Genomic DNA, 26,280 nt, shown 5'->3' with positions numbered 1-26,280 from the left:
ATTGCCATCAGATAAAGACCTTCTGCCGTCAACTTATTTGAAGTATGATGCTCAGCCCTTTGGCTTTTTTTTTTCTTTCATGTATCACAATTAAAAAAAGAGGGAAGAGGGAGAAAACCTTGAAGTTCAAGGCAAAAAGAGTTCTGTTGTCACTTGACATAAAAAGAACAAACTAATTATAAGAAAGAAATCGGTTCCAAATTTCAGTTTGTTTCCTCCAGCTCAGTAAGAAGGCAGATGTTTATAATACAACAGTTCTTTCTTTCTACATTTGAAACTTCAGAGCTTTTTATTTATTTATATATTTAAAAATAAATGAACTCTTTGGCGGTCAAATGGGGGGAGGGAAACAATAAAGAAGAAAATCCATTGTGCAATTAAATTAATTATCTTCCATAATTATAATTCTGTGCATGCACAGAGGGTAAAAAACAGGTTACCTCCTGGTTAAAATCAGGAAGTAACGACCGGTCAGCTGGGCAGAGTCTTGAGCTGCCATCGCTACTGGTTCTCCGAACCACCGGCCGTCATCTCTATCGGTTCAGTCGAACTGGGAGCATTTCACCCCTGCCGCCCACCCGCTGGCCCCCACCCTTTGGCCTCTGCCTCCCAGCAATTTATCTCCTAACAGCAAACAGCCCATTTTAGCTTCAGCACAGCCCAATCAGCACAAGCAGTTGATTGTTGTTTGGATCAGCCTCCCACCTTCAGCTGTTTCATGTTGCAGGGATTCCCATTGCCTATTGCCGCGTGGGCCTCCGCTTTTGCAAATTGCTGGCAGGCAGATTTTTTTTTCTTGCGCTAATCAGGCTGTGATGAAAATGAAACTAAAGCAGGCTGTTTCCTGCAAGAAGGCAAATTGCTGGGAGGCAGGGCCAGAATTTTTTTTCTTGTTTTCCTCCCCAAAAAAGGTAGGTGCGTCTTATAGTCCAGAGCGTCTTATACAACGAAAAATACGGTATAAACTGCTTCACAGTGCTTTACAGCCCTCTCTAAGCATGTCTACAGAGTCAGCATCTTGCCTCCAACAATCTGGGTCCTCATTTTACCAACCTCAGAATAATGGAAGGCTGAGTCAACCTTGAGCTGGTTAGGATCAAAAGAATCAAACTCCTGGCAATGTAAATATTTATCCTGCAACATTGCATTCTAACCACTGTGCCACCACGGCTCTTAGTGGACTGAAGTTCTTTGGGAGGCACTGGCAACCTTCCCATACAGGAGGGATTTTAGAAAAGGAAGGTGGGGAATATTCAATGTATTATAATCATTGTTAATTAATGTGCTTATTTAGCTGGTGAGGCCACATCATTGTCTGTATATACAAAGCATAGCAGGACAAGGCCAACAGGCCAGGGAGACGTTAAGGGAGTTTGTTGGTGTCAGAAACTGGATGGTCATGAGGACAGCACCTAACCACTAGCAAACTTTCTGCCTGTTTATCCCTCCATCTTGGAGCTTGCAAACATTCTCATAAGCATATATTGATCAGGGTCAAGGGGGTAACACATCATTTTCCTTTCATCACACAGATGCTCTTCTTACCATGTAGAATATCTGAAATGGAAGGGTAACAGTGGAAACGTGATTGGTTCCTGAACTGACAAGAATGTTCAACAAGGGAAACTTTAGGATCCCTAAATATCTATGGAGATTCTGAGTCATCCAGGTCATGGCTGTCCCAAAGGTGCTTTTTCAAAAGGCAACTGGACTTTGTTGTTCCTTGAAGAGGTTTCTCTTCTCATCCAAGAGGCTTCTTCAGTTGCAAAAACTGAATGAACTGAAACTGGAAAAGCTTCTTGGATGAGAAGCAAAACATTTTCAAGGAAAAACAAAGTCCAGTTGCCTTTTGAAAAAACACCTTTGGGACGTTTTGCATCCCAACCACACCTGTCTAAAGGCTTCCTGTCAGAGGAGAAGATCTGGTAAAGGATTCTAAAACTAGTTGAGAGATTTTAACAGTACTTTTAATTTTGCAGCTGCTGAATCTTAAATGATTACAATTTAATTGCATTTTGACAGCATACTTTAACAGGCTGTGGTTTTAAGTTGTAATCCGATAAATAGTCCAAGCTGCTGGCAATACAAAAATGTTAACGAATATTCCCTATCCTGTAACCAAACTTACATTAGTTCATCCAAATGGTGAATAATGACCAGATAAAGCTGATATCCTCAGGAACATGAAAGAGACTCCTGTTGTTTCACGACCAATGTTTCGTTGCCCTTTTTTCGAAGTTTCATTAAATAAGAATTGCCAAGAACAATGATCCCATTACTACTGTTTGGAACAGTAAATGCAACTCTTGGCTTTCCCCTCTTCATTTTTACAATCTAGGCAGCAGTGCAACCATCTGCTCATTTCTTAAATAAAACAAAAGCAGTTTCAGATTCCGAGAATGCAGAAAGCAAACACTGTGGCACCACCAAGTCAGAAAACTGCATCTATTAAGATGGCTGCAAAAATCCCGTTTCTGTTTCAAGAGTATGGGTAAAATTCTGTCAATCTCCAAAAACAAACAAACGTATTATTCAAAAGGTCAGACTGTCTCCCCCTTCTGTTTTATTTGCTTCAGCTTTTTTTTAATCCTTTTTCTTTTTGTCATCTTGTTCTATAGGAGTAAGTTTGCTGATTCCTGCGGGGGCGATTCCTCAGGGGAGAGTTTATGAAATGTATGTGACGGTTCACCGAAAGGAGAACATGAGGTAAAAGAGATTCTGCTGCTTGCATTTGCTTGAGTGCTTGCTGAAGGGAGGAGGCTGCTTGTGCTGATCAGCATATCTGCTTGGATTGAGGCAAGCCTGAAAAGATGCTGAGGCCGTAAAACGGTTTGCGAGCACACTGAGAAGCCTTGCTGAGGAAATGAGGTCTCTTCTCTATGATCTGAGACAGGAGCAACTGATGAAATCTTTCACTAAAACAGGTTTTTTGTTAATTTATCAAATTTAGTTCTCCACCCCTCTCACTCACAGTGTGATTGTAGATCAGTGGTCTGGGGGACGGATCTGACCCGCGAGGTGCTTAGAACTGGTCCGCGGGGGGCCCTGGAAACAGCAAAGGACTGGCCCACAGTGCCGCTGCCAGCAGAAATAGAGGTCGAGGGGGCCACGTGCAGAGGGTTGCAGGAGGTCATTGCAGCTGAAAACAGAGCTCAGGAGCCTGTTTTTGCCGGCAAGTGCTCCCTGACATGAGTGACGTCAAGCTGGCCATGCCCACCCCGACCATGCCCACCCCAGCCCCCAAGGTCAAACACAACCCTGATGCGGCTCTCAATGAAATTGAATTTGACACCCCTGTTCTAGATAGTTAATTGAACAGCTTGAGTAGTTAATAGCTGTTTGGTAGCAGTATCAAAATAAGGAAGGAAAGTCGCAGCTATAAGGGTACCATTCCCCAGGCCAGGGGAAAGAGTGGAATAGGATGGTAATTTCTATCATCCAAACTTTATATTCTGCATCTCATTCCCTTATGTACAGGTTGTCCTTAGTTAATGACAGTAGTTGCCACTGACATGTCTATCACTCCGTCATAAGGTTGTAAAGCATAATGTCATGTGACTCCCTTGCTTAGTGACAGCTCTTCTGCTATTCCTCATTCCCATCATTAAGCAAAGAATGCAGCTTGTGAAAGGAGTTAAAGGAACCAGCAGTATGTCACAGCAGCGAAAAAAGACAACGTAATCCTAAATTGCATTAACAGGGATTAAATCAAGGTCATGTGAGGTACTAGGATCACTCTATATAGTCTTAGTATCGCTCCATAAAGCCACACCTAGACTATTGTATCCAGTTTTGGTCACTACACTATATAAAGATGTTGAGGATCTAGAAACAGCACAGAGAAGAGCAACTAAGATGATTAGGGGCATGGAGGCTAAAACATATGAAGAACGGTTGCAAGAACTGGGCATGACTAGACAACTGAAGAGAAGGACCAGGGGTGACATGATAGCAGTGTTCCAATATTTGAGGGGCTGTCACAGAGAGGAGGAAGACAATTTCCAAAGCATATGAAGGTGAGACAGGGAACAATAGATGGAAACTGGTCAAGGAGAGATTCAACCTAGACATACGGAAACATTTTCTGACAGTGAGAACAATCAACCAATGGAACAGCTTGCCTTCGGAAGTTGTGGGAACTTCATCACTGGAAGCTTTCAAGAAGAGACTGGACAGACACTTGTCAGAAATGATATAGGGTCCTCTACTTGAGCAGGGGGTTGTACTAGATGACCTACAGGTCCCTTCCAACTGTGTTATTCTGAGCATCTGAAATTAGAGTGCATGAATGTAAACATTGAATGGAGTGTTGGGAGGCTCACAATAGGCAAGGGAATCACTGCTGCCAAGAGGGGAGAATGCAGGGTAACCCATAAGCTGCATTGTGAGTACGGCACAGCCAGGGGTGACTGCTGCCAAAAGGACTTTTGACTTTCCTGGCTAACTTCCCCATTGACTTTGCTTGTGGGTAGAGAAGATTACAAAGAGCAATCACATGACTGCAGAATGCTGCCACCATCATAATCATGTGACCGTGGGATGCATGGACCACAGTACTGAAGAACGGTTGCAGGAACTGGGTATGTCTAGTTTAATGAAAAGAAGGACTAGGGGAGACTTACTTGATAGCAGTGTTCCAATATCTAAGGGGTTGCTACAAAGAAGAGGGAGTCAAGCTATTCTCCAAAGCACCTGAGGGCAGGAAAAGAAGCAATGGGTAGAAACTAATCAAGGAGAAATCCAACCTAGAACTAAGGAGAAATTTCCTTACAGTTAGAACAATTAATCAGTGGAACAACTTGCCTCCAGAAGTTGTGAATGTTCCAACACTGGAAGTGTTTAAGAAGATGTTGGATAACCATTTGTCTGAAGTGGTGTAGGGTTTCCTGCCTAAGCAGGGGGTTGGACTAGAAGACCTCCAAGGTCCCTTCCAACTCATATTATATTATGTTATGTTATGTTATGTTATGTTATGTTATGTTATGTTATGTTATGTTATGTTATGTTATGTTATATTATATTATATTATATTATATTATATTATATTATATTATATTATATTATAATACTATATTATATTATATTATATTATATTATATTATATTATATTATATTATATTATATTATATTATATTATATTATTACTATGCTATGCTATTCTATACTATACTATACTATACTATACTATACTATACTATACTATACTATACTATACTATACTATACTATATTATATTATATTATATTATATTATATTATATTAATTTAGAACTATTGCTGAACAAGTGTTCATTGAACAAGAACTACTGAAGGTGATGTGTATTTTGCACACTTCTTTTCAGTTTTGGAACAATGGGTCCATAAAGCCCTGCATTCTGATCTGATCATTTCAGCTTTTACTGATTTTCTCCAGTGACAGCCTGTTCAGTTCTCAGCTGCAGCTAGACGCACTTCTGTAATCTGATAATCTGTCCTCTATCCCTAAACTAATTGCCTCAGAAAATTAATTATAAGAGAAATATATCACTTATATTTTAGAAACAGGGAATTACAACAAAGGTCTGACTGTGTGACTATTTGCCAGTTATTTCATAAAATACTACCTATTCCCTCCATCTTCATAAACCTAATTTCCAATGCAGGTCAAATTTTAAATAAATGCTGTCCCTATATCTGTTGCAGGAAGGTAGCATCTAGCCCAAATTTATTCAACATCTAATAGGTCATCACAGCTACAATTTCTTCACACTCAGCCCACCTCGAATGTACCTTGACACAAATACACTGTTGATTGCATATGCTACTCATTTGGCCCTGGGCTTTTCCCCTCTGCTTTTGTAGTGACGGATTAAATAAAAACACCCATTTTGCTTTTAAGAAACAAACATTAGCCTTTCAAATGGAAATCACAACTATAATGTTACTGTCTCTTTAAAAAGGATATAATAGAGTTGCAAAAGAGCAATCAAAGCATTAGGGGCTTAAATAACTCCCCGAGATGAGAAGGTTAAAATGAAGTGGGTTTTTTTCCACTTGTATGTAGGATAGTAAGAAGAGATATTTAATCCGAATAGAGCTGAACAAGACCTTGGAAGTCTTCTAGTTCAACCCCCTGCTCAAGCAGGAGACCCTACTATACCATTTTGGACAGATGGCTGTCCAGTCTTTCTTAAAAACCTGCAGTAATGAAGCATCCACAGCTTCGGAAGGCAAGCTAATTGTTGGTTAATTATCCTCACTATTAGGAAGTTTCTCCTTAATTCCAGGTTGCTTCTCTCCTTGATTAGTTTCATCCATTGTTTCTTGTCTAGGCTTCTGGTGCTTTGGAAAATAAATTGATCCACTGGTGGGATTCAGATAATTTAAGAACCGGTTCTCTGCCCTAATGAACATCTGGGTAGGCATGGCTCAGTGGTCATGTGACTGTGTGGGCAAGGCCAACTCAACGACACTCACGTCGATGGGCGCTTCGTCTTAGCTGTTACAATGTAATAAGGGTTAACCAGAGAGGCAGTTTCTGTAAGCAGGGCAATAAATATTAGGTTAGAAACAACACCAGAATGTTTTCTTCCTGCCTTCCTTACAGGATTAGCCCTGTAAAGTGGAAAAAAACAAAATAAGATTTCTTCTAACAACCAGTTCTACGAACTGCTTAGAAAGTTAACAACCGGTTCTCCCGAATAGATACGAACTGGCTGAATCCCACCACTGGGTTGATCCCCTCTTCTTTGTGGCAGCCTTTCAAATACAGGAATACTGCTATGATGTCACCCCTAGTCTTTCTTTTCTCTAGACTAGCCAAACCCAATTCCTGCATTCATTCTTCTTCCTTTTATTTTTTTTGTCTCCAGGCTTCTAATCATCTTAGTTGCTCTTCTTTGCACTTCTTTTTTTTTTTTTGGATTTATATCCCGCCCTTCTCCGAAGACTCAGGGCTGCTTACACTATGTCAAGCAATAGTCTTCATCCATTTGTATACTATATACAAAGTCAACTTATTGCCCCCCAACAATCTGGGTCCTCATTTTATCTACCTTATAAAGGTTGGAAGGCTGAGTCAACCTTGGGCCTGGTGGGACTTGAACCTGCAATATTGCAAGCAGTTGCTGTTAATAACAGGCTGCATTAGCCTGTTGCACCACCAAAGTCTGTGTAATATAGGAACATATAGTGTAAACTGAAAGGGAAATGTTTTTATCTTTGAAGATATTGAAACTAAATGCAAAATATTTCAGGAATAATGGAACAAGTTCTTTATCCTAATTTTTTTTTTACATTTTATGCCGAAATAAAAAAATAAGGTGTTATAACACGTAGGTTTTTGTTTTGTTCTTTTTTGTCTTGTTCTTGTTTAGTGTTGTTCATTTTTCATTTTCATTTTGAGTTACTGTATTGTACTGATGTTTTAAATGGGTCACTTATGCACGATGGAAGGTCATATAAATTTAATAACATAAATATAAACAATAAAAATGTAGTTAAATATGGAATTTGCTCCCATATGGTATGATGATAATCAATTTAGAAGGTTTTAAAAAGGGACTGCACAGATTCATGGGAAATTAGGCTCTCTTAGTAATGAATTCCACATTATTAGTAGAAGGGGCATTAGCTGGATTGAGGAATTTTTTTTTAAAGGAGACTTGGAAAAGACAAGGAATAACACTCTCAAAACCATTGATAGTTTAGAATTTCACTATGTACAATCCGATAATGAATATATGTCAATGTGGAAACAACATTACATGTAATAGCTCTATGCTAAATCTTCAGGACTGGATTGTAAGATGTATTTACATTATTTTCATGTGTTCCTCCCTGACATAATCTTGTTTTGCTGTTTTCAAAAAAAAAATAGTTTTGAGACAAGAATAATTTTTCAAGCTCACTGAGACATGTCTGCTATCATCCTATCTTGTATAACAATTTTCCTGAAAGATTATCTCAAATATGTTTAGGTTTATGTGTTTTCTGAATGCATTTTTGGCAATAGTAGATGAGATGGACCCAGAAAGCTTTTCTTGTGTTATGAACAATGATAACAATAGACATACATATGTACTTCCTTGGCCAAAATTATGTTGAGTGTCAATTTATAGAAATCTCAAGTAGATGACTAATATCAGATAAAGTAAGTTTTGTCCTAATTATCAAGAACACATAACAACAATTTCTATTATAATATCTTCACATTTCTTTTTTTAATTCTTATGTAACATTGATTTTGATATTACTGGTGCATTTTTTTTCCACCTACAATAATCTGGCATTGCTCTTTCAAATGAATACTTGTTATAAGAAAAAATAATAAAAATTAAAAAGTACTGAATCTAGCATATGGCATTTCTGGGCAAAAGAAAGAAGTACAAATGTAGGATTGGTGGAGGCTGCCTAAAACATTTTTGATCATGCTAATTTGGAGAAGACAATACATTTGTATAAACATTTTCATGAAGCAAAACTTCAGTGAAATACCAAAAAGTTTAAAATTTGCAAAATACTCAACATGTCTGGAAGGATAACCATCTGCTCCTCTGGTTATTCATCTCAATTCTTTCACTCTATATTCTTTCCCCGCCCCCCGCCCCTTTAAATTCTGTGTTAATCAAAGTATAGTATTTTATTCCAGCAAACCAAATAATTGGCACAATAATACAGAGGACACAGCTGAAATAATGAAACCTGTATGTCACTCAGAACTATATATACTATAAAATTCTGCAAGCATACTAATTGCCAGCATGGCTTTCCCTGAGGAGAACCCAATATTGTAATTTAGATTAGAGAGACTCATTAATAGCATTCTCAGAAATCATAACTACAGACACCAGGTTCCTTGGGAAAAGTCTTAATAACTGTTTACTGAGTTTGATTTTCATAGATGAATGCTTAATATAGTAATGATGCCCTCTAGGATAAATACATAGGAAAAAAAAGAGATTCCTACCAAGTTTCAAGAGATGTAACATAGGTAATTGTAGTACATAAGTGAATGTCATCTTAAGTTGTACATGACATTCACCACATATTCCTGAGGAACCAACAGCAGATCACTATAAACTGTTCCCGGCCCATTAAAAATTTATTCTGGTTTATGCTCTTCAAGTGAAGCAGTGTCATTGCTGGAGTTCACAGCTGTTATTTCTTAAACTATTTTCAATGCATTCTAATGAGAATAGTAAACACCACCCAAAACTTTGTGGAATGAATAACCTAAGTCTTTGAAAATGGGGGTCATTAAAAATATTGGAGGGGGTTCAATAATAACAGTTTATGGATATTTTTAATACACTTTTCAATTACACTGAAGATGCACTTGTGACATTTCCTGATACTAACTGCATTTGTAACACAATCCTAGATTTTAGCCTGCAAACAAGAACTAGCCTAGAATAACAGAAGATATTTTACATTTTTCTTCTCAATTGACTGTTTTGACCATTCTTAAATCTCTGTTGCAAAATATGTCTAATGTGGTATCAACAGCATTGTAATATTTAAATGGCTTACTTAGTTCTACTGTGTTCTGTGTCTGGTAATGAATATTTATCGATACAGAAACAGCAATATTTAATGGCTCATTATGGCTAAATATGTTCATGAATTAAGTTCATTCCTCCCTCCCTCCCTCCCTCCCTCCCTCCCTCTCTCTCTTTCTTTCCCTTCTCTCTCTTCTTTCTCTCTCTTACATACAGATACACACACACACTTGGACCAGTGGTGGGATTTAAAAAAAATTACTACCGGTTCTGTGGACGTGGTTTGGTGGGCATGGTATGGCATGGCATGGCATGGCTTGGTGGGTGTGACAGGGGAAGGTTACTGCAAAATCCGTATTTCCTCCCGATCAGCTGGGACTCAGGAGGCAGAGAATAGATGCGGGCGGGGCCAGTCAGAGATGGTATTTAATGATTCTCCGAACTACTCAAAATTTCCGCTACTGGTTCTCCAGAACTGGTCAGAACCTGTTGAATACCACCTCTGACCTGCACTACACTAGCGCCACTCAGAGAGAGGGGGAGAGATTTCAGTCAGTTTCATGAGCCCCATTCAGTATTTGGGATATTTACCAAAGGAAATTCTCAAGAATCCCCTTTGATCCTTTGTTCAAAGGATACAGATTTTGAGGAGCAGAACTGTCTGCAAGAGTAAAACTGTTGAGGGTATCTCAGTCCATGCATTGGTTACCACAGGAGCAGTGGTGGGATTTAACCAGTTCGCAGCACTTCAGGAGAACCAGTTGTTAACTTTCTGAACAGTTTGGTGAACTGGTTATTGGAAGAAATCATTAGGGCAGAGAACCGGGGTTTAAATTATTTGAATCCCACCACTGCACAGGAACAACCACATGGTCAACGTTCTTCCTAATGAAGAAGTCTATGTAGTTTTTCTCTTGTGTGTATTTGTATCGAATACCCAAGTCTTTTCTGCAGTTAATATTATTCGAGTAGTGTTGGCTGGGGGAAAGAAGGGAAGAGTTATAAATATATCTGAATAAGGCCATAAAATATACCTGAGCGGCATTGTCGTTCCAGTTGTCATTCATATGTCACAGTGACTCTTTATGGGTTCGGCAACATACAGATCAATCAGTCAGTCAGTCAATCAAAATATGCCTCTATGGAGTGCAATATAGAGTGTATCGACACAAAAACCTGTATTAGCATAAATATCCCAACTCATATCTTCTACTTGATTCCTCTTGATAGTCCTCCAACCAAGGCCTACATTCCAATTAGTGATTTTGATTATTATATAAGAAACTGAAACCTGAATTCTAGTTTGATTCTGCCCCCCCCCCCAAGTCACCCCCAGCTTCTTATTTCTGGCATGTGTAGAGGGACAAACAAGGCATCACAAGTTACACATAATGCTAAACAAACTGCAGGCAGATTTCCTGTCTTGGTTAGCTACTTCTACTGACAGCATGAGAGATCAGCTGAGTAATCAAGCAGTATGCCTCTGCATAATTTTAGCATGAGGATGAGCATTAGATTGGATTTTATGATTAGTGGTAGCCTCGCATTACTGTTTCTGACTCAAACTGAGGGTTTCAATAAGGAAATTTGCATTATTGCTAGGGTGAATTTTTGCATGAAGAATTTGTAGGACTCCGCATAATGTTTCAGGAAGCAAAAGTATAAATCCTGTATTATAAGGCAGATTAATCTTGAAAAACGAATGGAAAGTTGATAAAAGATGATACTGTATGTACGATAAAATGATTAGGCCGAGAATATGGAATGCTTTTTGTGGATAAGAGTTTTAAATTTGGCTGCTAATATGATAAGAGTGATTTAAAGACAAAGCTTAGCTGAGAATGAAAATGCTTAAGAAACTGTTCAGCACAAAGAGTAAGACAAGGATTTGTCATGTCTCCTTGCTTTATGATGTATTTTTGTCAATATATAAGCAATTGTTCTTGTGACATTAGAGATGTGTTGGTTGTAGAAACAAATGTACCTGTACTTTTCCATGTAGCGTTTGCTATTTTGTGGACTGACAATCTGAATGATTTGCAATGAATATTCGATAGACTGTTCGTAAACTGTAGCAAGTGTGAATCTGAAAATTAATTTGTCAAAGAACAAACATAGTTGTTCTTTGGAATGTTATGTTTGACAGAAAATCAAGTGATTTTATAGTTACATGTGTCTCTGTGTGTGTGCGTACACGCGCACGTACAGGTGCATTACAGAAATGGGAGAAATTAGAGCAAAGGAATGTATTGATATACCTTGGTAAAACATTTATGAAGTATGGGGAAATTCTGTCTTTTGCTTGCCATACTACTTCTCCAAAAGTTAGAACAATAATTTCGGGATGTAGTCATCTTGAGCTATTGTTTCTAGAGTATGATAGCAAGGAATTTCCGGATAAAAAGCAGTTTCCTTTCCTCCCTTCCCTTTAAATCATATCAATGCATTTGGAGATAAATTCAGAGACAAGGGAAATTCTGATTTGATGAAGATTTTAATTTGCTCACATCTCCATATACATTAATCTCTCACTGCATATTGACTCAGCACTTGGATCTGTGCTGAGATCCATTAATATTTTTATTATTTTAGAAAGCCCTCTAAAATGGACAAATACTATTGAAAAGATAATAAGTAGTCTGTGGATCACTAATAATGATTGCATTCTAGATTTAATATAGAGCTGGTTACCAGTAATAGTTTGAGATGTTTGGCCATCTATAGAGACAAAGAACAAATTGCAAAACTAATATATAAGGAAGAGTGAATGTGCTGGGAGGAAAGGAGAAAAAACTGAAAAAATCATGATGACTTTGATGAGTTATAACACCACTTCTTATTTTTATTTTTAATTTCAGCATAAACTGTAAAAAAAACCAAAACATCAGTACAATACAGTAACTCAAAATGAAAGTGAAAAATGAACAACATTAAACAAGGACAAGCCATAAAAGAACAAAACAAAAATCGATGTGTTATAACACCTTATTTTTCTTTTTAATCTCAGCATAAACTGTAAAAAAAATTAGGACGAAAATTGTTGTGTTAATCCTGAATTATTCTGCATTTAGTTTCAATAGATTGTCTTGAGTCCAACATTTCCCTTTCAGCTCACACTATATGTTCCTATATTATCCTCAAGGAACAAGATGTTACATGAATTCTTGTATCTATATGTTGAAAGTAATGTCATTTTCAAGGATAAATAAATAAAATACAGAGGAATTACTATTGCAAATCTATAGAATGTATAGCAGCGCACTCTTTAATTGATTTTTTTTACCAATAGATATCGGTATCTATCATAGATATTGCCTGCCATAATTTGAGAGTTATTTTCCCTCTGTTTTTTCTGCTTTTCTTTCTTATTCTTTTGCAGTGATTTTAAGCACAAATAATTGTTGATACATTATTGTTTAAATAATAAATAATGCCAAACTTCACTTTGATATCAATTCAGGGATAAACAATAACAGGGTTTAAAATGAATCAGTTTCAATGATACCTGATGAATATATATTTTCTTCTTCCTTTATAATCCATTCAGGCCACCAGTAGAAGATTGTCAAACCCTTTTGACTCCTGTAGTGAGCTGCGGGCCTCCAGGAGCATTACTAACTCGGCCTGTCATTCTAACAATGCACCACTGTGCAGAAGCAAACACAGAAGACTGGAAAATTCAGTTGAAGAACCAAGCAGCCCAGGGACAATGGGAGGTGAGGTTCTTGCCCTTTGCCTGCATGGTTCACATTGTCTGATCAAATATCCATTAAAATATATTTTCTTGAAATGTATCGTTGCCAGTTTTTAATCATTTCATTCACATTTCCCAACCAAGTGTTGGGACTGCAATTTCCATGGAGTAATTCTGAGTTGTAATACTTACATCTTGGCAGGATACTGTATTAAGGGAAGAGCTAAATTCCAAAGAATAGTAGATAGTATATTCTATTATTTTTGATACTAAAATTGTTTGGTATGTTAGGGGAAGAAAGTATGATTTATGTCAAGAATATCAAATAAGAATTAACGCCATCAGTATTAACCAGATTTCAGATAGATAAATGGGTTTTTAAAAAATTCTAATTGTTTATCAGAAGTTGGTAGAGCTTGGAACATTTCTTTCTTCCTTCCTTCCTTCCTTCCTTCCTTTCTTTCTTTCTTCTCTTTTCTTTTCTTTTCTTTTTTTTCTGGAACACCTTTGGTCATTTTAAGCCCTTTTCTTAATTCATAAACTCTTAAAAGCATGAAGGAGAAATGGGAGGTATCTAGTTATACTCCATATACATTTGATTCTTCCATCTTGATGTGGAAAGATTGAAGAGGAATGTAATGATATTCATATGAATACTACAGCCTTTTATGAACTTGAACATTTTATATAGTCCCAGAGATAAAACCTGATCAAACAAAATACAGTAATCACATTCAACCAAGTATTAAAACAGTTCTTCTTTAGACTTTCTCTATCAATAACACAGATGTAAAAGAGACACATTTAGTGCCGACATTTCCATCTTAATTTAAGTGCGCTATAATTTATGATTACTTGAAATATTTTTATCTTTTTTTATAATCTAACATTAACTTTGTACTTGAAAGTCACTGGAAAAAAAGATAAGGTATGATTTATTTATTTATTTATTTATTTTGTCACAACAATATATGTAGGTATAATACAAAAAGATTATATAGCATATAAACACATATATGAGTAAATATTAGGAGGTATAAGCATATATATATATAGGAAGAAGAAAAGAAAAACAATAGGACAGGAATGGTAGGCACGTTTGTGCGCTTATGCACGCCCCTTATGGTCCTCTTAGGAATGGGGTGAGGTCAATAGTAGAAAGTTTTTGGTTAAAGCTTTTAGGATTATGAGAAGAGACCACAGAGTCAGGTAAAGTATTCCAAGCACTGATGATTCTGTTACAGAAGTCATATTTTCTGCAATCTAGATTAAAGCGGTTGACATTTAGTTTAAATCTATTAGTTGCTCTTGTATTATTGCAATTAAAGCTGAAGTAGTCTTTAACAGGAAGGACATTACAATAGATGATTCTGTGAGTTAAACTTAGGTCTTGTTGGAGGCAACGGAGTTCCAAGTATGATGGGCTTTTTTTAAAAAAAAAATCTCTTCAGTCCAGTTTTATGGTATTAATAACTTTTATCTACTCAGTGGTGCTAAGTGGTTAGAAACAGGTTTTGTATTAAAGAATATAGGTAGTCTTTAATTTATGGCCACAATTGAGCCAATATTTGTATTGCTAAGCAAGACAGTTATTAAGTGAATTTTGCCCCATTTTATGGCCCTTCTTACCACAGTCATTAAGTGAATGCACTGGAGTTGTTAAATTAGTAACATAGTTTTAAGTGAATCTGGCTTCCCCATTGCTTCTCAGAAGATCACAAAAGTTGATCACATGACCCCAGGACACTGCAACCATCATAAATATGTGTCGGCTGCCATGCATCTGAATTTTGATCATGTGACCATGGGGATGCTGGAATGTGTGCAAAGTGGTCACAAATCCTTTTTTTTTCAGTAGTGTTGTAATTTCAAACAATCACTAAATGAACTATTATAAGTTGAGGACCATAACCTATACATTGCTTTGCAGTAGGCACCTGCTAATAAATCTGTACCTTCGCTAAAGTAGTCAGCATTGTTTCACTTTTAGTTTGGGGCAGAGGTGGGTTTCAGCAGGTTCTGACCAGTTCTGGAGAACCGGTAATGGAAAGTTTGAGTGGTTTGGAGAACCAGTAGTAAAAATTCTGACTGGCCCCACCCCCATCTATTCTCTGCCTCCCAAGTCCCAGCTGATCGGGAGGAAATGGGGATTTTGTAGTAACCTTCACCTGGATTGGGGACGGAATGAAGATTTTGCAGTATCCTTCCCCTGCTACACCCACCAAGCCATGCCCACCAAGCCATGCCATGCCATGCCCACCAAGTCACACCCACAGAACCGGTAGCAAAAAATGTTGAAACCCACCACTGGTTTGGGGTCATGCTTGATTAATATTGTACTTATTTGATAAAGAAACACATACCGTTTCTTTTAGATTTACTCCTGATAGGTGGCATATTGATATGAAAATAGGAAAACATAGGTGTTACAATTCTGTCGAAAAGCTGTCCTTTCTTTTTCTTTTTTTTGTATAATTACGTTTTATAAAATGCACTTGACATAATAATTTGAATTGTTTGCTACTTGTATACGGTAGCAATAGGAACTGAATAAAACACCAGATACTTCAATTCTAAAATCATGTCTAGGCTTTAATATGCTGGTTTTATATTGAAATATTTGCTTCGTGGAATATTCCATTAATGTTCAGAATATAAAACAACGGACTTGTAAAATAAACAGCTTGTTTTATTCACTGTCTAGAAACTAAACTTACAAAATTGAGAACCTAAATTCTCACTGGAGTAGCCATTCTTTGCGTCACATAAGATCTTTATAGATGCCCCTCTGAATATGAAGGATATTACTATGGTATATGTGGAGTTGTTTTATCTTGTATTTCCATGTTATTTTTAATGTTGTTAGCCACCTTGAGAACTGTACATACAGAAAAACAGAAGATAAACTAAAGTATGTGTGTACGTGCATACACACTCAACATACATAAACTGATCACTTGTTGACTGAGGGTATCTTGACAAGTGATCAAATCTTGTCAGGTAAATTTTTACAATAGGTTCTTTATTTCTTGCTTCTTGTATGGAGATTTGACAGTAGGGAATGTCCTAAAATCTCTTTCAAAAACTGTAGTTCTGTGATAAGATATGTATTATACTGATCTTAGAAGACCTTGTATTTAAGAATATCTAATGCTTCCTGCTTGCATTGATTATCAGTTTCTGGGCCCAGTTAAGGAGTCATGATCATTTCTCTGTTTGCACTGAGCAGTGTTTTTGTGAAATACTTTTACTTTCTAAAGTAAGATATATGTAAATTACATTTAGAGACTTCATAGTACTGTCATCCTGCCCAGGGAGCTCTGTTTGGTAGACTGTTTTCTGTTTATTTTTTCTTGCTTTTGATCAAATTAAGATTCATGTCATGTTTTCCCTTTGAGGTTTCCCCATGCTATTAACTTTTATCCTGTACATGATGTTCCGTTATTTTCTACACCTTTGATTTCATCATTGAATATTCTTGTAAACCATTCGGAACGCTTTGCTCTGAAGAAATCAAAAATTAAATATATAAAAATAAGGATCCACATTTTATTTCCAGGTTATCAAACATCAAACCTAGGAAAACTCTTGCCGATGTAGTCAGAATTCGGTTATATGTACTCATTATTTTAGTTCAATCTATTGTTGTACATGTGAGCATGCAATCTTGAACAAGCTTCTGACACCATGTCTTATTCCTCTTTGTGCCCTGTATTCAACACCCACTTGGGTGTTATACCTGCATTTAGTTTCAGGCAAGTACTCTTCAAAACAGAAGAGTACAGTGGTCCCACTGTATATGTTTAAGAGATGTTCCTATTTCTTCCTCTGTTCCTTTTCAAGTGCTACACAAGCAACAAGATAGGAAAGTTTCTTTTGTATATTTTCTCCTTCTGTTTGTCCTTCTCTATATTCCTCTTCTATAGAAGACAAACAGGAAGATGAAGATATTCTCATATGGGCTGTTTTTCATGCCTCCTACCTAACTGAAGGGTTTGAAGCAATGAAAGCACATTTTCATAAGTACACTTGCGTGTGATGGCATATTCAGTACCCACTGCAAATGAATTTTGCTGTTGCCAATGTTGCCTTATTTTGACCTAGAGATATTTTGATTTCAGTTATAGACAAGTTATGGGAGTGTCTCTCTTGTGACTGATGTGGTTGGGTCTAGACATCCTTAAAGCATTACTGATCATGATAGCTTTCATCTCCTTGGTCCCCAGTGTCATCATCAGAGAGGTCAGCAATCTGTTAGAGCTCAACTAACTAACATCCCTAATCAGGGATGGCTTTGTTTTTTTTGCTTTTTTCACTCTTTCTTGTCTCTTTTGTCAAAGAGAGACAAGCTGTACCTATGATTGTTTTGGAGGCAGCTATTCAATATTTTATCTGTCTGAAAACCCAGTTCTCACACTCCTTCTTTTTTGCCAGCTTAGAACCCAGCAACAAATTGACACTAAATAAAGGTCAACAGAATTCGGGGGTGGGGGTGGGGCTGGACTTAAATATCTTGTGACAACACAAAATCTCTAAACCAGGGGTGTCCAAACTTGGTCCCTTTAAGACTTGTGGACTTCAATTCCCAGAGTTCCTCAGCCAGCTTTGCTGGCTGAGGGACTCTGGGAGTTGAAGTCCACAAGTCTTAAAGGGACCAAGTTTGGACACCCCTGCTCTAAACCGACCCGTACGCTCGCACAGAGAGGGCCTTCTCAGGGTGCCGTCCGCCAGACAATGTCGGCTGGCGGCCCCCAGGGGAAGATCCTTCTCTGTGGGGGGCCCTACTCTTTGGAATGAACTTCCCCCTGGTTTACGTCAAATACCTGACCTTCGGACTTTTCGCCGCGAACTGAAAACATATATGTTTGTTCGTGCGGGGCTTTCTTAAATTGTCGAGTTTTAAATTTTAAATTTTTTTTAGTTTAATTTGGGGTCTTTTAGATTTTTAACTATTTTAATTTCGGCCACACTGTATAATAAGTTTTTTAAATTTATTTTAACTGTACATTGTTTCTTTTTTACTTTGGCTGTACACCGCCCTGAGTCCTTCGGGAGAAGGGCGGTTTATAAATCTAATAAAATAATAATAAATAATAATAATAAACTGATGATGCATTTAACTCTACCTCCATTTCTCTTCTAGACCCCACTTCAAACTTGTCCACTTGCCCTTTCTTTACTATATTTACTATACTTTCTTCAATATATACCAAGGGCCTGTCTAAATAACCTGAGTCATTCTAAAGATAGGAGGATTTAACAGTAGGCCTCTATCTTCACTGTTATGAGTTGTCAATTCCCCCTTTTCAGTCCTTCAGATTAACTGGCAGAATTAAATAGCAGAAACCACACCAAACAAACAATTGAGACGTATTTTAGCCCCAAATTTCCCAAAGCGTTGGTGGACTCCCAATCAGACTCCCAACTCATAAGTGAACTCTCAACTCTTCTTGCACTGTAAGGTTTGACATCTATATGCTTATTCTCTCCCTATTCTGAATGCCATTCTGATTTTCTTTCCTTCTATTGAGAACTCCTCAAGGCAGATGAATTTTGAACGTGCCAACGCAATTGTTTTATAGCTTGGCCAGCAATGGTTGGTAAGATCTCATTACTGATTATCTGTTTCTTCCTATTCCTCAGGAAGGATGGTGTCACTTTGCATACATTCAATATCACCTTATTATCCTCAACAAAGGAATTTTAAATGTTTCCCCAGTTCAGGAATCATTGAATCTAATGATTCATTTATAAGATCAAGATTACTAGTACCTTACTTTGAGGCAATGGAATGTTCATGAATTTGATATTTCAGTGATCTTTCCCATTATCGCTGCATATGGTAGCTGTCTTTGGTATCTATATTTCCAGACTCTCTAACCAGTTTGCCTTCCTTTAAGGTCTTTAATCAAGATGGGAAGTATCTTTCTAATATTTGAAGCTATCTTTTATATGAGCTAATGCTGAACCTCTAATTGTAGCTGTTTTTCTTTTTCCGTCTAATTTTTGCCCATTGTCCTCATTCATATTTGTTCAGATGTATATCAGGGGTGTCAAATTCACTGCATCACAGCAGCTTCACCTGACGTATCGGGATATCAGGACTTTTTTCCCCTTTGCTAAATCAGGCATGGGCATGGCCAGCATGTGACACATCCAATCCATGGGCCAGGAGTTTGACAGCCCTGATGTATATCAGGGCTACACCATTCTTGGCAAATGCCAATTTCCATCTTTATATGTCTCATGTTAAAATTATTATATATTTATATATTATGTATTTGTAATGTATATATCATGATATATCATGATACATTTGTAACTTATTGAGGGAATATTTCTCTTTAATGAAATATGCAGGTATGCTTTTATTAAAACTTTGGATTTGAATCCTTGCATGGAAAAGGGTTAACTGCTGGAAACATACAGTAATTTAATTTGCTTCTGAAAATCAAAATAAGTTGGGGCCACCCATACTTGAAATATTAGTAAAACATATTAAATAAATAATAGTCATATATAGTGTAAATAAGTGAGCAAGTATTTTGAAAGCTAGGATATATCTCTGATTTATTTGAATTCTATTTCTTGAAATACACTTTGCTTGATATAAATTACTCTCAGATTTCTCCAAATATTTTAAATGTATCCATGGTATTGTAACTGGAAAAGCAATACTATTGCCTGAATAATATGTACTGATGTCAACATTGTCCAAGCCTTTAAATTGTTCTTATTCAACTATCTTTGATCTTTTCAGGATGTCGTAGCAGTTGGAGAAGAAAACTTCACTACTCCATGTTATATCCAGTTGGATCCAGAGGCATGCCATATACTCACAGAAACTCTTAGCACCTATGCCTTAGTAGGGCAATCAGTCACCAAAGCAGCCACAAAACGTCTGAAGTTGGCCATATTTGGGCCATTGATCTGCTCATCCTTGGAATACAACATCCGTGTCTACTGTCTGGATGACACCCAAGATGCCCTCAAAGTAATTTTCATTTTTTATAATCATCATGCTGTCTCTTTCATCCTCCATTTCTTGTCATTGCTATTACTCTTATTATTACTATATCTTGCCACCAAGAGCCGTGGTGGCACAATGATTAGAATGCAGTACTGCAGGTTACTTCTGCTGACTGCCGGCTGACTGCAATTTGGCGGTTTGAATCTCACCAGGCTCAAGGTTGACTCAGCTTTCCATCTTTCCAAGGTCAGTAAAATGAGGACCCAGATTGTTGGGGGCAATATGCTGACTCTGTAAACTGATTAGATAGGGCTGTGAAGCGGTATATAATTCTAAGTGCTATTGCTATCATCATCATCATTATTATTATTATTATTATTATTATTATTATTATTATTATTATTATTACAGCATTGTTTTAATATTTACTGAGTAGTGCAGTGGCTTAGAGGTGGAGCTCTCACCTCACAATCAGGAGTCTGTGGGTTCATGGGCGATCATGTTGGTAATCCTATTTATGTCTACAGCCGCATAAAAAAGTGTTGCTGAGTTTTGTCCAAACCAGTCCCTTAGGTTTTGAAACCATGATGTTCTTCTTCTGCCTTCAATCTTTCCCTGGAGGATTAAGTGAAGGATACCGTATTTTGATGGGTGTCGCATCACATGTCCAAAATATTCTAACTTTCGCTTTTTAATGGCTTTGATGTTTTCCCTTTGCTTTCCCAGGTGGCTTATCACCTCCTCATTTGTGATTTTGTTAACCCAGTTTATACATAACAGCCATCTGTAAATCCACATTTCAAAGAATATCCCACATATTGCTAACATAGTGTAAGCCGCACTGAGTCTTCGGAGAAGGGCGGGATATAAATGCAAATTAAAAAAACAAAACATTGGTGACAGGGAGGGCATCCAGCCAGTAAACACTGGGATTATGGGGTCATTAAAAGGACATGATGATTGCTTTAATATTTACTTTTGGACTTTACCTTTGCTTGCTTGCAAATGTCCACCAATCTGTTTTATAAAAAAAAGATGGGCATAAGTAAGACAAAAAAAATGCAGATTAAAATGTAACAATGACCTTTTCATCGTTATTTCCCTCACATTATAAGCTAATCCTTTTCACAGAATGCCTTATTCTTTTGTTTACCTGCCATGTAATCTGGATTCCACAATATTTGCATTAGTAAAAGGCCATAAGGTGCTCAAAAATTTAATTGCTTGTTCATGTATTTTTGACGCAAAGTGCTAGCTCCCCAGAGGAATAAAACATATAAATGCCTCTTTGTAAATACTTTATAATGATGAAAGAACTTCCAGGGTTGTTAATGCAATGCCTGCTGTTGTATTGCTTAGTTAGATAACTTTGTCTGCAGTGTTTGCACTGAGAATTTGCAACATAAGTGATCCAACATTGGTGCTTTCTGTATTCCTACACACAATCTTATCCATTCATGTGAATTCAATTAATTACAGCAGGGTTTCCACAACAAGATATAGCAATAGCACTTAGACTTACATACCACTACAGTGCTTTACAGCCTTCTCTAAGCGGTTTACAGAGTCAGCTTATTGCTCCCAACAATTTGGGACTTCATTTTACCCACCTCAGAAGGGTGGAAGGCTGAGTCAACCTTGAGCCTGGTGAGATTCGATCTGCCAAATTGCAGGCAACCAGCAGGCAGCAGAAGTAGCCTGAAGTACTTCACTCTAACCACTGCGCCACCATGGCTCACCAGATACAGCTTGTCACCTCTTTCGTAGTTGGGATCTATGGGTGTAGTTATAATCTTCATCATTAAGCACCGTATTTTTGAAATCTGAGTCTTTATTTGTAGGTTTTCTATTGAGTGAATTTTTCTGAACGGGTTTACCTAAGGGTTTAGTAAATATATCCATAAAGTCTTCCTAAAACTGAATTGTTTGCAAATCCATGTGACTCCAGCTGCCATTGGCAATGCCTTTTATAGAATAGAACAAATTATTACTGTTGTTATTACTATTGCACCATTAGTAATAGTGGTAGTAGTACACTGTTATAGGACACCTGCAAACATTGTGTCTCTCAGTTAATACAGTGGTCGGGATGTGCTTCTTAATGGGTAATGGTCTGACTTCTGCAATTGTTTTAAACATAACAAGGAAACGTTTGATACAACTGTAAAATAGAAGAGAATATCTGTAATTCAGTATTAGATACGTAGTCCTTGGTGCTTTCATTATGATGTTATCTAGTGAGATAATGAAATGCGTGCAGGCAGACAACCAAACTCAGAGACCAACAAAGACTCCACAGAACAATAAAAACCAGTCATATACATGTTTAAAGGCAAAGGAAATTGCTTTTTAAAAATCCTGTTGTAAGGTGTTGGCAATTTTAGGACTTTATAGTATTTCAAAAACGTACAGCCCCTGTTTGAATAGAAACAATAGATCAAACCTGATAGTACCATACAATCTTAAACTTTTACAAACAATTATCTGCCTGTAGCAATGGAATACATTGCTGGCAAAACTTTTCTGAACCACATGTGGTTTCTTTGGGCAGTATCTAACGGTTAGAAAATGACTGCATTTATTCATTAGAATATTACTGCTTGCATCTCAAACTCATTAAAAGGGGATTAAGTTCTAAGCAGTGTCAAGGTTTTAGTCTCCCAAAGATAAATTATTTTTTCTTATCTGCCCATTTTGGCCCACAGAATCGGTAGGCGTTTTCTCGTACTCTCTAGACTTTTTATATGCAAACAAATGTCTTCTGGGAATTAGTAATAGAGGCAACTAAGCTGCTGGCTTATGCAAGAAAGTCTGTGAAGCTGTTCCAAAGTTTTAGGGTTTTCCACGGAGCCAAATGGTTTTTAGGAATTCAGGTACTTAACATAGATACGCATCCTATTTTTTTTTAATTTTGTATTCATTAATATACAAAGAGTATACTGTATAATAATATACAAGTTAAAGTACTCCAGTCTGATTAAATAAATCCAAAGCTTACTTATATAGCCTTATCCTGGAGCTGAGCAGCATAAAAGCTGCCATCATACTTTATCATACATTTGACCAGGCAGGACAACAGAAGCATTATGAAACATTTGGCAAGTCATAGTACATTCCAGGAGTGTTGTGCATAGCACCAAGGAGATCTTCAAGCAAACTTCCATAAACGTGTATCCAAACAGCAGGTCCATTTATAGCTGTTTTTAGTACTGCAACACTAGATGAAAGTAAGGATAGGTGTCTCAAAAGAAGTTAGCAGTACAATTGCCTACTTATACTAGTTTTATGTCAAACATGTGTCTTGACAAAAAAATAACAAGGCAGCACCATACAAACACTGCAAGGCATTCAGATTAAATCAGCCCTTTGAATCTTATAACACTACATGTTTCTTTTGAGTAAGTTGAAACATGCTAAAATTGTTTTGAACTTTAGTAAAAAGAAAGAGGAAGGGAGGGAGGGAGGGAGGGAGGGAAAGAAAGAAAGGAAAAGAAAAGAAAAAGTACTATTATTGTTGTTATGTTGATCACATGGTCAGCCAGATGTTCAGAATGGACATGGAATTTTGCATTTTAATTGAGCCTGACACTGGGATAGGCAGATACAGTATTGGCAATGTAAAGGTATTGTCTCAGAATGCAAGCTATTCCAAGTAAAATTGCTTATTATTATTACATAATTATTAATAGTGTTACTTATTCAGCGTTGATGGTTCAAACGGGATTTGAATCTAATTCTTCCTACATGTAATCCAATTCATTAACCAAGAAAATACTTTATTCTTTCTGTGATCTATTCCCTTATTCACTCAGAAAAAAAATCCCTACTGTCAAATTTTCCAAGTTTAGGGGAAGAAAAAGCAAGGAAAACCTTAAAATGTACATTCCGTTGCTTGTAACATGAAACTAGAAATACTGTCTATCCATATCCACCTTTCAAGCTTGTACTGAATTGCTTTGAAACTTTGACTAGGATTACTAGATAAGAATGATCACAATGTTTTTAAATTTTCCCATTTAAGTGAATCTTAATTATGCACCACAGTAAGAGTCTGCCTGAGGAATATATCAGTGAACTACCATAAGGAGATGCAGCGAATTTTTCTTCTCACAACTCGGGAATATAATTTGGGTGTAATTAACATTGATAGCAATCAAATTATTATTGTTGCTTTGGTTTTTAGGCATCTTCACAAGATAATTAAGGTGTTCTTGGAATAAGCTAAAACTGACTGGCAGGGTGTAATTCTAAAAGCTTTCTAATTAGCCATCCCCACCCCCACCCCCGGTCATTTAAATGCAAACACCATTTTGACTTTAAGAATTGTCAGGTTAGTTGGAGACAACAGCCTTCTCAGTTATGCTAAATAGTTCGTAAGCATGAACATCATCATGATCTTGTATGTTGAAGAAAAGACATATTTTCCTTTCTTTTATATGTGGACTGTGCGTGCATACATCTGGGGGTGGACACTGTGGATGTGCTTTATAAAATCCAATCAATGAATTAATAGGACTGCATGTGGAGATGCTCATCTAGCACCTATCTGGAAGTCTCTGAAATGGTTACATTTTCCAGGACCAAAGATGAGTTTGGTTCCAGGAGATGTGACAGCAGGTGTTACGTATGTGCCCTAAAGTCCCTTTTTACCTTCATTTATGAAGTGCAGCATTGCTCCTCTAATTATGATTTTAGTAGGAAGGAAGGGAGTCTTCCTCTGCTTTGGATTATCACTGGTGATGTAAGAAGTTCAGCCTTGTACAGAAAAAAGATCCCTCTGCTAATGAACATTCAAATAAAAATGACATTGATTTTGATTTGGGGATCAATTTGCAAAATCCTATCAGGTATTTCCTGTTTGAATCAGAATTTGTTGCTGTTAGTTGTGAAGTTATGTATGACTCATCGCGACCCCATGGACAACGTTCCTCCAGGTCTTCCTGCCCTCTAGCATTCCCCGGAGACCATTTAAGCTCACATCGACTGCTTCAGTGACTCCATCCAGCCACCTCATTCTCTGTCATCCCCTTCTTCTTTTGCCCTCAATCTTTCCCAGCATTAGGTTCGTCTCCAGTGTGTCCTTCCTTCTCATTAGGTAGCCAAAGTATTTCAGTTTCATCTTCAGAATCTGGCCTTCTAAAGAGTAGTCAGGGTTGATCGCTAGGACTGACCAGTTTGATTGCCTTGCAGTCCATGGGACTCACAGGAGTCTTCTCCAGCACCATAGTTCAAAGGCCTCAATTCTTTGGCGCTCAGCCTTCCTTATGGTCCAACTTTCACAGCCATATATTGCAACTGGGAAAACCATAGCCTTGACTATATGCACTTTTGTTGGCAGGGTGATGTCTCTGCTTTTTAGTACGCTATCTAGATTTGCCATAGATTTCCTCCCCAGAAGCAAACGTCTTTTAATTTCTTGGCTGCAATACCCATCTGCGGTGATCTTGGAGCCCAGGAAAATAAAATCTGTCACTACCTCCATTTCTTCCCCATCTATCTGCCAGGAATCCCTTACTCTAGTATCTCCCTAATTTACCCAGAGCAGAAAAGTGGGACATTATTAGGCATTTATCTGAAAGAATACTGTCAGCAATACTGGAATGTATTGCTCTCATTAGATTTCACCAAAAGTTACAACTGTCAATATTTGAGACTACTCACAGTGAAGGAAAGTGTTGAACTAGCAAGACAGAGCACAGCCAGATAAAAATGAACACAACTATGCAGTGACACAACAGATCTGTGCAGTGACACAACATTTAGAGCAATGAGATCTGAGTTCAAATCAGTGGTGGGTTGCTTCCAGTTCACTCCGGTTCTGTAGAGCCGGTAGTAAAAATCTGCTGGTGTTCGGAGAACTGGTAGTAATGGCTGGCTGGCCAAGCCCCCGAACCGGTTTCCCGATCATCAGAGCTTTGTTTTCGTTTTTTACTTTTAAAAGAATCTTTTCTTCAGCCAAAAAAAGACTTTTAAAAGTTAAAAAAACCTCTCTGATGATCGCATCGCTGAGCAGGGATCATCAGAACCCTTTAAAAGTTTTTTTAACAACCTCTTCAGCCGAAGAGATTGTTAAAACAAAAGGTTTTAAAAGGCTCCTCTGGCGATCCCAGCTGAGTTAAGAGCTTCTGGGCTGCTATT

The 26,280-nt window shown here is 37.4% G+C and overlaps 1 protein-coding gene across 1 annotated transcript in view; it reads left to right on the top strand.

Moving 5' to 3' along the window:
• UNC5C (unc-5 netrin receptor C) overlaps positions 1–26,280 on the top strand; it is a 397,259-nt gene that overhangs the window by 348,146 nt on the left and 22,833 nt on the right. The window contains exons 11-13 of the mRNA XM_058193417.1: positions 2,619–2,706; positions 13,026–13,194; positions 19,933–20,166. Of these exons, the coding sequence (XP_058049400.1) occupies positions 2,619–2,706; positions 13,026–13,194; positions 19,933–20,166 (491 nt within the window). The remainder of the gene's footprint in view (positions 1–2,618; positions 2,707–13,025; positions 13,195–19,932; positions 20,167–26,280) is intronic.

Source organism: Ahaetulla prasina, chromosome 8 (assembly GCF_028640845.1).
Source record: "Ahaetulla prasina isolate Xishuangbanna chromosome 8, ASM2864084v1, whole genome shotgun sequence".
Classification (NCBI taxonomy): domain Eukaryota; kingdom Metazoa; phylum Chordata; class Lepidosauria; order Squamata; family Colubridae; genus Ahaetulla; species Ahaetulla prasina.
This window is presented reverse-complemented; position numbering and strand designations above follow the sequence as displayed.